This window comes from Phascolarctos cinereus, unplaced genomic scaffold (genome assembly GCF_003287225.1).
Source record: "Phascolarctos cinereus isolate Bilbo 61053 unplaced genomic scaffold, phaCin_HiC Scaffold_2;HRSCAF=192, whole genome shotgun sequence".
Lineage (NCBI taxonomy): Eukaryota > Metazoa > Chordata > Mammalia > Diprotodontia > Phascolarctidae > Phascolarctos > Phascolarctos cinereus.
This window is the reverse complement of record NW_027555625.1, coordinates 189818242-189832686: the sequence shown is the minus strand read 5'-3', so window position 1 is coordinate 189832686 and position 14445 is coordinate 189818242. Positions and strand designations below refer to the sequence as shown.

The window sequence follows — 14445 nt, the reverse complement described above, 5'->3', positions numbered from 1 at the left end:
TCCTAAAATATTTACCATGGTGCATTTGTCACATTCTTTTAAAAAAATGATGAAAGTAAAATATCCTCATTTAGTTTTACTTGACAATTTTAAAACAATACTTCATTTTCATTTCTTGATGCAGAAAGGCCAAGGATTACATCAGAGCCTCAGGATGTGGATGTGACCTCTGGGAATACAGTCTATTTCACTTGCAGGGCTGAAGGCAATCCTAAACCAGAAATAATTTGGCTTCGAAACAAGTAAGTCAGAAGAAGAACAATTACTCTACTACAATACAGTAGATATGCAATATTTTTGCATGTGAAATAATCACCATCTACCATATTTACTGGGTTTTTAAAGCCTACATTCTTTCTTTCATTGAAAGAAGAAAAACAGGAGCTATGGTTTCCCCATCTCATTCCTGTCTTTCCTACTTTTTTCCTGGGCTTTGAGACTACAACCAGAGATTCATGGGAGCTTTAAAAAATCTTCAGTCAGATTAACAATTATACTTTGATCTAAGTTAGAATACAGACATTTTCTCCTGAGTACTTTTTTCCAAATAATGGAACATATTCTGCTTCATTAGAATCTGAGAACCTTGAAGGCTTCATTTTTTTTTTCATTATGTACTCAGTATTTAGCACAGTGCCTGGTACAAAGTAAACTTGTAGTAAATGCTTGTTAACTGCCTTTAACTAGATATACAGTGCTGTCCAGGCCCAAAGACAAGAAGATCTTGTTATTACTTTTACCTTTGTCCAAATTAAATTCTTTCTTCCCCCTTCTCTCCACCCCCCCAACTCCTCCTCCTCCTTTTCTTCTGTTTTTGGGCTTCTGTTCACTCTTTATGGTCTTTGAGTCTAAATAGTTTACGGGCAATGGCTCCAGACAGTAGTAAACTGGTAATTACCCCTAGCAGGCTTATCTAGATGAGGGGTGATTTCTTTGCACATTTATTGTTTCAAGTTTCAGGTTATTCTCTAGGGAGAAATTTGAGTAACCAGTTGGGACTGTAGTGGTTTTTGCATGCATCTTTCCCTGAACTAAATATAGTTAAGCTCTAAATATGATTCTTGAAAAGATTTCCTTTAATCCTAAATTGGGAAACACTACCTTTTTGATTTCCCGTTTTTGAGTCTCCCCACACTGACATCTTCACACAAAGCCCATTATTGTCATTTTTTTTTTGTAGCTACTAACTACATAGGGAGATATTTAAATAGGCATAATCTTTCAAGGGCCTTTTAATCTCAGATAACACTGGTGTATATGGACATTTAGATGACACAAAGAAAACTGAACAAAGCAGTGAAATAATTACATAAACTATATGAAGTGATCATATCACAAGTATTTGTTGGATAAATGTTATCTTGTTAATGGAGAGTGAAGGGATGTTAGGATTCCCATGCATGGAATCTGGTATAGCTGCCATTTCTCCGGTCAGCCAATAAAGCTTCCTAGAGGTTAGGAAATTTCAAGAGTTGCTGATTAAGATTTCATTACGATAACAGAAGATGCTTTGGCAGATTCATGGGAGAAGATAGTTTACTTATAATTACTAGCTTTAAAGAAGGTTTGGAGGCAGGAATAGGGTAACTAGAGAAAGTAGGTCTTAAAGATGGTCCTTTAACCCCTATTTAATGTGAGAAATTTTATGCTAAATATATTGGAGGAAATTTTTTCCCTGCTGGTATTTTTAATTATAATTTTCTAATATAAAGTTAACACTAAAAAAAAGTGTTCATCCAATTTTCTCTTCCAGCAAAATATTCCTATATTTGTCCTTCTCTTCAAGAATGTAATGCTTAGACAATGAACATTGCATTCATTTTATAAGCCAAAAAAAAATTACTTTTACCTGTGTTTAAAAAAAAGGTCTAAGGGGCAGCTAGGTGGTGCAGTGGATAGAGCACCGGCTCCGACGTACCTGAGTTCAAATCCGGCCTCAGACACATAACACTCACTAGCTGTGTGACTCTGGGCAAGTCACTTAACCCCAATTGCTCACTAAAAAAAAAAATAAATGGGTAAAAAAAAGGTCTATCTTGATGATCTAGCAAAGACAGTAGTTTTTTTTCCTCCTCAATTCTGTATGATTGAGGATGTTAGCTTTTTTTTTGAAGTGTTCAAACTTTTACCTCTTGTTGCAGATCATAATCTTGTTAAAATCTCTAATGATTTCTGTCTCTGTAATGAGAATCTAAAGCAAATTCACATCAGAAATGAAGATAAACTGTGGGGTGAGCAAGGCCATGTGGTTGTATGTGATAAGCCCTCTGTCCCTGGCTCCCGAACTTGGCTGCATGACCAAGTGAAGCTGGAATGTGTAAAGATAGTTGAATGTGGCAGGATTCCGGTTAGAGATTATAATTGTCCAAAGTAATCTTCAAAGTCATGTGAAGGATAAAGCTGTTAAGTGCCCTGGGAATCACACATGTGTAGACAGAAGTGGTGTTTAGGTTAGTTTGGGGATAGTAGCGATTTATTGTCTATCATAAAAGTGTGATAGTGAGGAGGAGTTAAGCACAGGTAAACTTTGTTGTTTCAGAATGATTGTTTTTCATTCTGTTTGTGAACATATTTTTGCTTTAAACTTTGAGTCAATCAGACCCCAGAAAAAATTCTGCCTCTTTAAAGTCTTTCATCTCTTGGTTGCATTTATTATTATTTCTAGGTCTCTGTCCACTTTAAAATCTTTAAGCCTATGTTTCAATTCCATTCATCAAATAGTTATTATGTACCTACTACAAGGCATTATACTAAGACAAAAATGAAGCAGTCTTTGCCTGCAACGAGCTTATTTTCTAGCCAGAAAACTACAGAGGTAAGCACATAGCTCCTTCTTAGGGACTGCCTGTTACATAAGACTACCCAAGAAAGGGTAGCCTTCCCTGAGAGATGGTGAGGGCATCAAGATGGGGCTGCACCTTGGGATTTGTGTAGTTCAGAATCCCTTTTCCCAGTGTATTCCTGAGTGTCTTTCTTTGTGATTAGAGGCATCTCCTGTGCCTGTGTGCTTAAAAACATGTTTAGACCATTAGATTTCTATCTTTACAGTAACGAGCTGAGTATGAAAACAGATTCCCGTTTAAACTTGTTAGATGATGGAACTCTGATGATTCAGAACACTCAGGAGACAGACCAAGGAATTTACCAGTGTATGGCAAAAAATGTAGCAGGAGAAGTGAAAACTCAGGAAGTCACCCTCAGATACTTTGGTTCTCCAGGTAAGCTGATAACAGCTAAGGAATTTTCTTTTTTAACCAGGGCCTCACTCTTTCCAGCATCCTGGATTATTTTAATCCATATTAGGTACCTTACTTTGTTAGCAGCACACTTTTATTTTAATCTATATTAGGTAGCTTACTTTGTTAGCACAATGCTGAGTATGATAAGCTGGGAAATTCAAAACCAATGGGCTGGTTTGAACTGTTGAATAACATGGTCCAATTCCATCTTGGGCAATTAGCTATGTAATGTTGGACCTTGGTCACAAGAATGAGTATGGAGGACTAACAATCATCACAGAGCGATCTAAATTATTGGATGGGTCCTTCAACCCTTCATCATTACTTGGGCAGGCAGGGGAGGGGAGGGGAAGGAATAAGATCAAGGTACATAGCATGCCTTCTTGATGGTGAGTTAGTATTGTCATCTTTACCTATAAAGAGTCTAATGGCAATGAACATAATCAGTTGAATATCATGCTGCTGAAGCAAAACTCTTCATATATTCAACTTAATACCTGCTAATATGCTTTCTTTAGCACAAAAAACCCCCATAAACTAATTAATTACTTAATGGGCAAGAGGATTTAAATAGTCTTAAAAGTAACTATTTGGGTTGTTTAGGGGCAACTGCCATGACTGGCGTAGATAGTATAGGAAGAAGAATAGTAAAAGTTGCACTGTTTATACACTTTTAGCCACCTGGAAGACTAAAACACAAGTAATATAGTGTGAAATAAAGTCATTTATATAAAGAAGTTCTTTAGCATTACTAATTATAACAGTGTAAAATTGGAAAGTATCCAAATAACACTAATAATATCTCACTCACATTTACACAGCACTTTAATATGCTTTTTAAAGATTTATATCTATATGTGTGTATACATATATATGTATATATACACATATATATACACACACGTATATATGTATATAAATAATTTGATCAGTACAACATCCCTAGGAAGTTAGGCTGTTATTATCCCCCTTTAACAGTAGAGGAAAATGAGGCTGAGGCAGGTTAAATGACTTGACAGTACCACAAGGCTAGTAACTGTCTGAGACAAGATTCAAACTCAGGTCTTGCAGACTCTAGTCTAATCCATTATGCCACTGTTATACCAAATGCCAAAGACTAGGGAGATGACTAAGCAAACTATGGAATATGATTCCACATGATGGAATACAGCAGATATGCTAAACGTGATAAATTGGTATGGAATAATGCAAAGTAGAAAAAATACAACACAAGATAGTATGAAAATTCTGATTGTGTTGTTGTTCAGTTGTTTCAGTTGTATCCAACTCTTCATGACCCAGTATGGGTTTTTTTGGCAAAGATACTGGAGTGGTTTGCCATTCCTTCTCCAGTGGATTAAGGCAAAGTTCAGTGACTTGCCCAGGTTCGCACAACTAGTGAGTCTCTGAGACTGAATTAGGCTCTTTTAAAGTTGCACATTTACCTAAAGTGGGAGAGAATTTGCAAAGAATTGAATAGTTTTTAATGGATTGCTATATTTGTTTTTCTTTCTGAAAACCTGATTAAGTCTCTCCCTTCTCCCCAAGGAAAATAGAAGAATAGTAAGATGTTTGAAACCTTGAAAGATTAGTCTTGTAAGAGAATGTCAATATTTGTAGCTCAGACCTCATAAACCACATCTGACCTTAGTTAATGAATTGTTCTCCTCAAAGCTAAGATGACAGCTTTTTAAAAAGATTTGTTTCAAAGACATTTTTGTTTTGTGTTTGACACCCTTTGAATATTATCCATTGAAAAGGTAGATGGAGTTGGCACCAAAGTGAATATTTCCTTCCATTTAGATGGTTAGACAAAGCAGGGTATTATGTTGGTGGAAATGGTTTCAAGGCTTTAATTTCTTTCTTTCAATCTTCCTTTCTTATTCTTGGAATAGCCAGACCCAGTTTTGTCATCCAGCCACAGAACACAGAGGTGTTGGTTGGAGAAAGTGTTACTTTGGAATGTAGTGCCACTGGCCACCCACAACCTCGAATTACCTGGACAAAAGGTGACAGGACACCCTTGCCAACTGATCCCCGTGTCAACATTACTCCTTCTGGTGGTCTTTACATCGAAAAAGTAATACAGGAAGATAGCGGGGAATACATATGTTTTGCAACCAACAGTATAGATAGCATCCATGCAACAGCTTACATCATTGTGCAAGGTAAGTGTCATCAAAAATGAAGGAAGAAAGGTCTGTTTGCAAATAATGGGATTGTCTAGCTGGCATGGAGCTTAATAGTTATCTGATATAATCTATTCTCTGTACTCTTTATATTTAGGTAAGAAAATTGAGGTCCACCAAAGCCAAGTGGCTTACAGGTCACACTGACAGGTCCAGAGTTAAATCAAACCCAGGTCTCTAGATTTCCATTCCAGTCCTCCTTCCATTACTCTGGCTCCTTTCTAAGCTTTTTGCATATTGATATATGTTAATATTTTCAACATACAATGTTAACAAAATACTTAATTTTACCTCTTTTAATGTGTTTTATGGCAATAAATTCTCTCCCTGTGGCTTCCCTTCCCCAAAGGTTGTGGGTAAATAAATATATCTCTATTTGGTGATATCATACACATCTTTCAAGCCTCAACTCAAATGCAATCTGAATTGTCATCAAAATGGAATCACGTGATTTGAGAATTGGTCATTCTCAAAGGCCACCTAGTTCAACTCATGTATGAAACCTCACTATAATGTACCTGACCAATCAGTGTTGGAAGTAGGGAAAAGAAATCAGCATTTCTATAGCAGGCACTGTGCTGAACACATTAAAATCTCATTTGATCCTCACAACTATTATTACCTTTTATTGCCATTTATTTATTTATATAAATAGCTAATAGTTATATATTTATTATAGATAATATTTCAATCTTATTTATATAAATATTTATTAATACAATACAAATATGATAAATATAAATAAAATTTATATGTTAAATTTATATAAATAATTTGTAATATATATTTTATAATATGCAATTCATAATAATATAATATAAAAGTAAATATATCTAAAACATATCTATTGCTGTTATTACCCCTATTTTACAGTTGAGAAAACTGAGGCAAACAAAGGTGAAGTGACTTGCCCAGATAGTAATTGTCTGAGGCCACATTTGAACTCAGGGCTTCTTGAGTCCAGGCCCAGTGTGAGAGACAACATACAAACAAATATATACAAAGCAAGCTGTATATAGGATGAGGAGGCAATAACTAACTGAGGGAAGAATAGGATTAAGAGGGGTTGGGAAAGGCTTCCTGTAAAAGATGGGATTTTATTTGGGCCATTTGATTGTAAGCTCCTTGATTAGTTCCCTAGTGTTTCTGGTATAGTCATAGAAGCACAGCTACAGTTATTTGACTCTTAAAAAGGATTACATGGGGGGCAGCTAGCTGGCACAGTAGATAGAGTACTGGCCCTAGATTCAGGAGGACCTGATTTCAAATCCGGCCTCCGACACATAACACTTACTAGCTGTGTGACCCTGGGCAAGTCAATTGAACTAATGAACCATATACTAATATATCAAACCATATACTAATGCCCAGAAGCAGTGATCACTCTGATTTTACTAAAAGGAATCAGAACAATTCTAACTGAAGCCTTTTAGTACAATCAGTCAATCAGTAAACATTTATTAAGTGCTTACTATGTTCAAGGCACTGTGCTAAACTCTGGGGATACAAAAAGAGGCAAAAGACTGTCCCTCCTTGCCCCAGGACCATCACCTAGAACTGTGATGCAGATCCAAGCACGGGCAAAGCAAGAGATTCCTGCCTCAGCACTGGTAAATAGATCCCTGCAATCCCCCTTTGATCAGCCATTTGATTCCTCATCAGTCCGTGGGCTGGAAGCTCAGGACGCAGCCACCGCGCTCTGCGCTCTGGAGCTGTCTCTGACCTCTGGAGCTGGCTCTGACCTAGCTCCTCTCTCACTGCAGAAACAGACTTTTTCCACTGACCTTCTAAGTTATCTTTGGTGTTTGTGGGTTCAGAGGTCTGGAAGCTGCCACAGCTGCCTGGGATTCAGTCCTCTGAGGCCTGCTCCAGGTTTGCTGTGGCCTGCGTGCCCACGCCACACTGTGCTCTTCTACCACCCAGCTTGATATACCTTTCTGGTCAACCATCCAGGTTGTCTTGGGCTGGAAATTTGCTTCACTGTGTCTTTTTGTAGGTTCTGCTGCTTTAAAATTTGTTTAGAGCCATTTTTTATAGGTATTTGGAGGGGTTTAGAGGAGAGCTCAAGCAAGTCACTGCTTTCACTCCGCCATCTAGGCTCCACCCTCCACATTTGGGTTTTCTTGGCAGTGATACTGGAGTGGTTTGCCATTTCCTTCTCCTGCTCATTTTACAGATGAAGAAACTGAGGCAAACAGGGTTAAGTGACTTGCCCAGGGACACAGCTATTAAGTGTCTGAGGCTAGATTTGAACTCGTGAAGATGAGACTTTTGACTTCAGGCCTAGCACTCTCTATCCACTGTGCCAATTATCTGCCATAAACACTATCAGATAAAAATAGCCTCCATTTCAAATATTTAACACTGGAAGGACTACCAGCATATCAATTGGCAATTAAATAAATCTTATAATTTGTGAAATTTTCCTTATCTATTCAAATGTACTTTAAAAACAAATAATTATAAGCAGTTATATTTTTACCATGAAATATAAATGTTCATTCTATGTTTTCTTTGATGTATAGATTTTTACAAATGTACTGTGTCAAGTGACATATCTTGACCTTTGATTCTTAAACTCTGATACTTCTTGTAACTGTCCTCAGAGAAGGAAATGTAGAATGTGTTATGGCACTTAGGTAATATTAACTCCACCTGTGTTAGTATCCTATCACCTACTATATTGGAAGCTCCTAGAGAACACCTATACTTTCTCCTCTCTATCTCACCTAGTGCTAACCATTGTATCTTATGTATAACAGGTATTTAATAAGAGGCTGCATTTGTACTATTCTATTCCCCTCTCTTATCAAGTTCTTCAATACGTAACCCAGATTACTTGTTCTGAAATTTAAGTCTGTTCTTTACTTTATTCTTTCATAAGAGCAGCTATTACCATCACTGATACAAGTATCCATTTTCATTTAGTAACTGCAAACTAATTTTTCATCCTTCACTTTTTAAAGAGTACATCTTTCCTCTTGTCTTTCTTTATTATCTTTTCTCTAACTTTTATTCAGCTTTTTCTTGTGTTCTATATCCTCGCCAATGCTCTTCAGTTTTCATGTTCCCAAAATGATTATAGTATTCTAATAATGGCTTAATCAGTGCTAATTATTAAAAGAAAATGACCTTGGCCATTCCTGTAATCTAATCTGTTTTTATACCCTATTATCACTTAAAAATACAACAAAATTTTTCTGTGATACATTAGGGAAGAAATTGCCTATGTGCTGTCATTGTCAGATATCATAAGGATTGTATAAGGTACAAAATAGAAGAAACAAAAAACCCCACAACATTCAGAATCAGAGAAACAACAATTTTCATTTTCTTAGATTAAATACACAAATATGTGGAGGGTAATTCAATGCTAACTCCTACACGAGGCCTTTCCTAGTCTGTCTCTTCTCCCGTGTATTATTGCTCTTTGGTTCTTGAAATTATATTATGTATACTTCGACTTTACTAATTTGTATCCGGTAGGATGTCACCTCCTTGAAGGCAAAGGACAGTTTTGTTTTTGTCTTTGTGTCCTGACCACCTAGCATGGTTTCTTGCACAGAGTAGGTGCTTATTAAATGTAGGCTGAATTGAGCCAGGAAACAAAGTAAACTAAAGACTTCAGTGCAGGTATGGCAATTTGAGAGGATGGGACCAGAGTCATAATTAGAATATGCTAACGGTAGGGTATACAACCCAGATAAAAGAGGTGACAGAATCAAATTATATATATAAAGATTATATAGAGCTAGGAAGTAATGAAATATATGGATCAGTAGACAAAAAAACAGCTGATAATGTGGTGAGAATTAATTATATTCAACACAGTCGAAAGGAGGAAATGGAGGAGAAGCTTGAGAAGCAGATGATAAACGTGACACAGATGCACGCTACAGTAGTGATGGCAAGCTTCATCTATTGGATCTTTCTGATAAAAGCTGAGTAGAGATGATAACTTCTTGAATTGCTTTAATGATGATTTCATCTTCCTAAGAGGTGAAAGAAGCAATATGAATAACTAATATTCTATACTTTATTATCATCATTAAGGAAGAAACGTATGTAAAAATCAACACAGTAGGAACTGATTGGAGGAAAACACACTTGAAATAAATATATTGGATAAAAGTTTGATTTCCAGTATCTATAAAGAAGTGAGACACATCTATAAGAATAACACTTCCTAATAATCAGAGCTATATAGAAATAGAACTGGGCTGCCTCTAGAGATTATGGATTCTGTTTTATTGGTAGGTGAAGGAATGAGGTATAGAATAGTTTATTTTGACCAGAGGGGGTTATAAGAGATAAAATTAGAAAGGTAAGTTAGTCCCAACAGACTGGGGATAGCCTTGAGTGCCACACAAAAGAGTTTGTATTTACCGAGTAATACAATTCATTTGAATAAGAAATTTTTAAGTGTCTTCTATGTGTCTGGCAATTTACTTGTTTGTTATTAGAGATACAAGACAAAAATGAAACTCTTAGAGAAAAGGTGAGATAGAGTCAAAATTTGGTCTGAAGTGCTCTGACACAAGAATCCAGCTATCCCTCATACTCACCCTTCTGAGAAAAGGAGAATGGGCTAAATAGACCCAAGGAAATCATTAGAAAACTCATATTTTAAAAGTCATATACAGAACATAGAAGGAAGTGTTCTTGATATATCCTTTGTTTTTAAATTATAGTCATTTACATCTGTACTCTAATACTTCGAGATTATTCTTTTCCTCTTTGACGTAATTTTTTCAATAATTTATTTTCTTCCTGCAGCTGTGCCTCATTTCACTGTTACCCCTCAAGACAGAGTGGTTATTGAGGGCCACACAGTTGATTTCCAATGCGAAGCACAGGGCTATCCACAACCAGTTATTGCCTGGACTAAAGGAGGTGAGATTTCTAATATTGTGCTTCTCTTTTTTCTTCTCTCCCACCCCAAGAATACTGATAAAACTATGGAAAGTACAATTTTCTGTCATTCATACAGGTTTCTAGGGTAAACTGCATAATTTTTTTGCTGTCAGTCTAGGACTTACTGGGCTGAGCCCAGATGAGCTGGACCTTCCCAAAGTTGACTCTCTGAGCCTGAGATATGCCTTATTCTTTGTGGACTCCTAAAAGTCCTATATATGTAATGCTTCCATTGCTAAGGTGTGTACAGTGGATATCATTACCTCAAATGCTGAGGAAACGTGGCTTCTTGAGGGGATGCTGAATCATCCAGTTCTGAATTTATAGTCCTCTCTCTCCCACTTAGTCCCTCTACTTTGGGTCATCTGGGTTAAATTAAACTAACTTGACAAGTGACATCAGAAGACAAGCAAGAGATGTTTTGAGAAAATCATGGTGAGAGTTGCACAGAGTTGGGGAGAGAGTTCTATATAAAGGAGGAAAAAAGCTTTTAATCTATGTAAATCTAAACTTTCTTGCACTGTTTTTAATATTGATACTGACATATTACACATTTTTATATTTGTACTGTGTTTATATATGTTTGTTTCTTCCATATTTTGTTAGCTAATTATGTTATTTGATAATTTTATTAATTTTGATTGTCCATAAAATGTTCATTGTAGCCTAGACAGCATCAGATAGATAGATGAGTGTTGGGCACAAGGTGCCTTCCTCTTGAATTTCAGTCTCTTTGTGGAATGCCCATATCTGATCTTATTAGTACATAGATACATGGCTCTTTTCTGGATCTCTCATTCTGTCCTGATGTAAACAGGAAGAGTGGTACTAGTCTAGAGCAAGGGGACCCATCAGATTTAATTAGCTCTTGACTTTATTTGATATCGCCCCTGAAGGAAATTCCATATGGGTTCATGCAAACGAGAGTTAATATTCAGAGGTTGGGGATTGATGACAGTGGATTTTGGGCCTTTGGAATACAAGGTTAATACTCCTTACCCTGAGCTCATGTTATTGAAAAAACTCATGCAGTGCTTGCTTTCTCAAACTGGTAATCAAAAAAGTGTTGTCCAGGGTTGCCAAATTCATGATTTCCTATCTATTTCAAATCACTTATTATATCATTGTATATTCTTTGAAAACAAAAACAAAAGCAGATCTATGATTTCATTGATTTTGGTATTTCCTAGTGAAGAATTCTCTCTACCAAAGCAGATCAGCACTTGCTCTTCAAATCAGTCTGAGGGACTAAAACTCCTTATGGTGTCTAGGGCACGGAAGATTAAACAACTTGTTAAAAATTACATAGCCATTATATTGGGGTGAGTTAGTAAATGTTTAAGAATCAGAGCTTTGAAACATGACATGCTTTTAAGTTTGATCTGCATTATTAACATTTTCTCCATTACTGAGCCATGATTTATAGTATTTTCCAATTCCTAAGGTATAAATGTTCACACTGAAAATTTAACAGTTATCTCTCTAGAGTAGGTTTGAGCTGGCTCCAGCACCTCCCTACCAGTATGTGTCATCAGAGGTATGTTTTAAGCCCAGGGTTTCCTCTTTTCTTGGCTAGTTCTCTATTACATCTTACTGCTTCTCTGTATAGCCTTACAGGGCCAAGGAAATAACTTACTGTTATTATATTTCAGGGAGTCAACTCTCAGTAGATAGGAGGCATCTAGTTCTTTCATCGGGAACTTTGAGGATTTCAGGAGTTGCCCTTCATGACCAGGGACAGTATGAATGCCAAGCTGTCAATATTGTAGGCTCTCAGAGGGTGGCTGTACATTTGACAGTGCAGCCTAGAGGTAAAGTCTGTTATTGGGTATGGGGTGCCGAGGGGCAATTGTGAACATTTGTTTTAGAGCAAATATATTTATTCATCTTTGCTGACTTTCATTTCAGTCTTCCTTACTGGGAATTACATATTTCACTTTTTAAATGTGGATTTATAAAATTAGCAGTTAAATCATATTATTGCTCCTTAACTCTTTGGCTTTAAATTTCAAAAAAGTTTGTAAGGATATGTGGAAATATGTTCATGTTTTCTTTTAGTTCTGTTAAAGCACACATAATAACACTCAAGACTGACTTATTCTTGTCTACCTGAATAGTAAGGGGTTATTTATGAAGTGTGGGGAAATTGACTTTCTTTGATAAATGAGATCCTTATTTAATTTGAAAAAAATCTACTTGTCAATGAGCAAGTCTTTATTTACTCTCCTGTGATACTTATTTTGATATCCCCCAAAACTTCACCCATAAAATAGCTCTACTTCAGTGCAGCATTTTAGCAGAATCTGCTTCATTTTATTTCTTAGTTCCATGATAATTTGGTTCTATTTTTCCACTTCTTGACTCTTGCTTTTCAGCTGTTCTAATCAACTGATATTTCAAGGACTCAATGATTTCAGGTGGTGGTGTAGGTACCATTTCCCTCAGTGGATTGCATCTCCACCATGGATTGGCCGATGGTTTGTGGAGTTGCTGTGACCAAAACCATTCGTGACTAGGTGGCCACCCTTCCACTTAAGCCGCCCTCGTTTGAATACCCAGCTTAGCATCCAGTTGTTTTCTTCTAATGTCCTCTTTAAAACTTCATTTAACAGCCTATACCTGTACCATACTCCTAGAAGTGTAGGAATGCACCACTTCAGACATGTGGGAGAATTCTAAGTAGCCACAGTGCAGTAGGGCTGGAGATGATGCAGAACCTGAGATAGTGCAGCATTAGGAGGGCGCCACATGAGAAAACAGAGATCAACACTTGAGTGGGCTGCTGTGGGAGTCCACTGGGGACATCGAAGCTCCCTACAATCTGTCTTCAACCTTTTCAGCCTTATTTTTACTTTATTCCCCTTTATATGAAATATGTTCTAGCTGAACTAGATTACTAACTGGATTTACTTGCTGGATTACTTACAGTACTGGATTACCTGAACTCAGCATTCTATGTCCTTGCAATTGCCTAAGTTTCTCCCTCGTGTCTGAAATGCACTCCTTTATGTTCATCTCTGCTGAATCCTGCTCTTCCTTTCAAGGTTCAGCTCAGCGTCACCTCTTCTGGGATGCCATCAATTATCCGTTTTCTCCACCATTCCTGCTACACATTCTCTGAATCTCTCCATTATCCCCATAATTCTCATATCATCGGTGCCCTACCCTCTATAATTACCTTGTAGCTACATTGTATGTATCTTACATATATATTTGTATGTACATGCTCATATCGTTAGTGCCCTACCCTCTACAGTTTACTTCTGGCTATGTTGTACGTATCTTTACACGACATCTCTCCTGTTAGAAATACAAGTTTGTTGAGAACAGAGACTGACATTTCTGTTTGTATAATTCCAGTGCCTAGCACAGATTAAGTGCTTAATAAAGGCTTATTAGTTGATTGATCACTTGTAATACATTAACCTGCATACATGTTTCCCCTTCCTACCCCCCACCCCATTCCCATGGTGAAAGGCCATCTTATGGAGAATAGAACGGTTTGATTTTAGTTATTGTTATCTAGTGTCTTAGCATAGGCTTTATGCTTGATGCTTTGTATGTAAGTACTTAAAATATGTATTGATTGGAATTGAATGATTCATCTGGTTAGGGAGAGGGATTATCATGTTTTCAGGTTCTGTTTGTAATTCCTTGCAATTTGTTCTAGGTTTTATCATCTGCCCATTGAATAATCACATGTCACTTTTCTTCTAGTTACTCCCGTGTTTGCCAGTGTCCCAAGGGATATGACAGTGGAGGTTGGCACCAATGTGCAGATTCCTTGCAGTTCTCAAGGAGAACCCATGCCAGTAATAACATGGAATAAGGTAATCTCTGTTGCTGGATTTCTTAAGAGCACAGAAATATAGTTTAGACTTCACCTCTATCTGGTGAAATTTATTAAGTGTAGAGCAACTCACAGCTGCCTTTCCCATGTTTTAGCAGAAAGAAGCGGAGAAGGTTCACAAAGGGCAGATTTGGGGCTGTGTCCCCACTAAAAGAAGTTCTAAAAATTTATGTCTTGAATTTGTTTTTAATGAAATGCCCAAGAAGTGAATAACAAACAATCTTACAGCCACCATCCAAATGAAAATAGGCAA

The 14445-nt window shown here is 36.9% G+C and overlaps 1 protein-coding gene across 1 annotated transcript in view; it reads left to right on the top strand.

The window, feature by feature from the left end:
* Positions 1 to 14445, top strand: part of PXDN (peroxidasin) — a 144083-nt gene that overhangs the window by 96812 nt on the left and 32826 nt on the right. Inside the window, 6 exon segments of the mRNA XM_020965833.2 lie at positions 125 to 242; positions 3049 to 3218; positions 5135 to 5407; positions 10205 to 10321; positions 11995 to 12153; positions 14060 to 14172. Coding sequence (XP_020821492.1) covers positions 125 to 242; positions 3049 to 3218; positions 5135 to 5407; positions 10205 to 10321; positions 11995 to 12153; positions 14060 to 14172 — 950 coding nt within the window.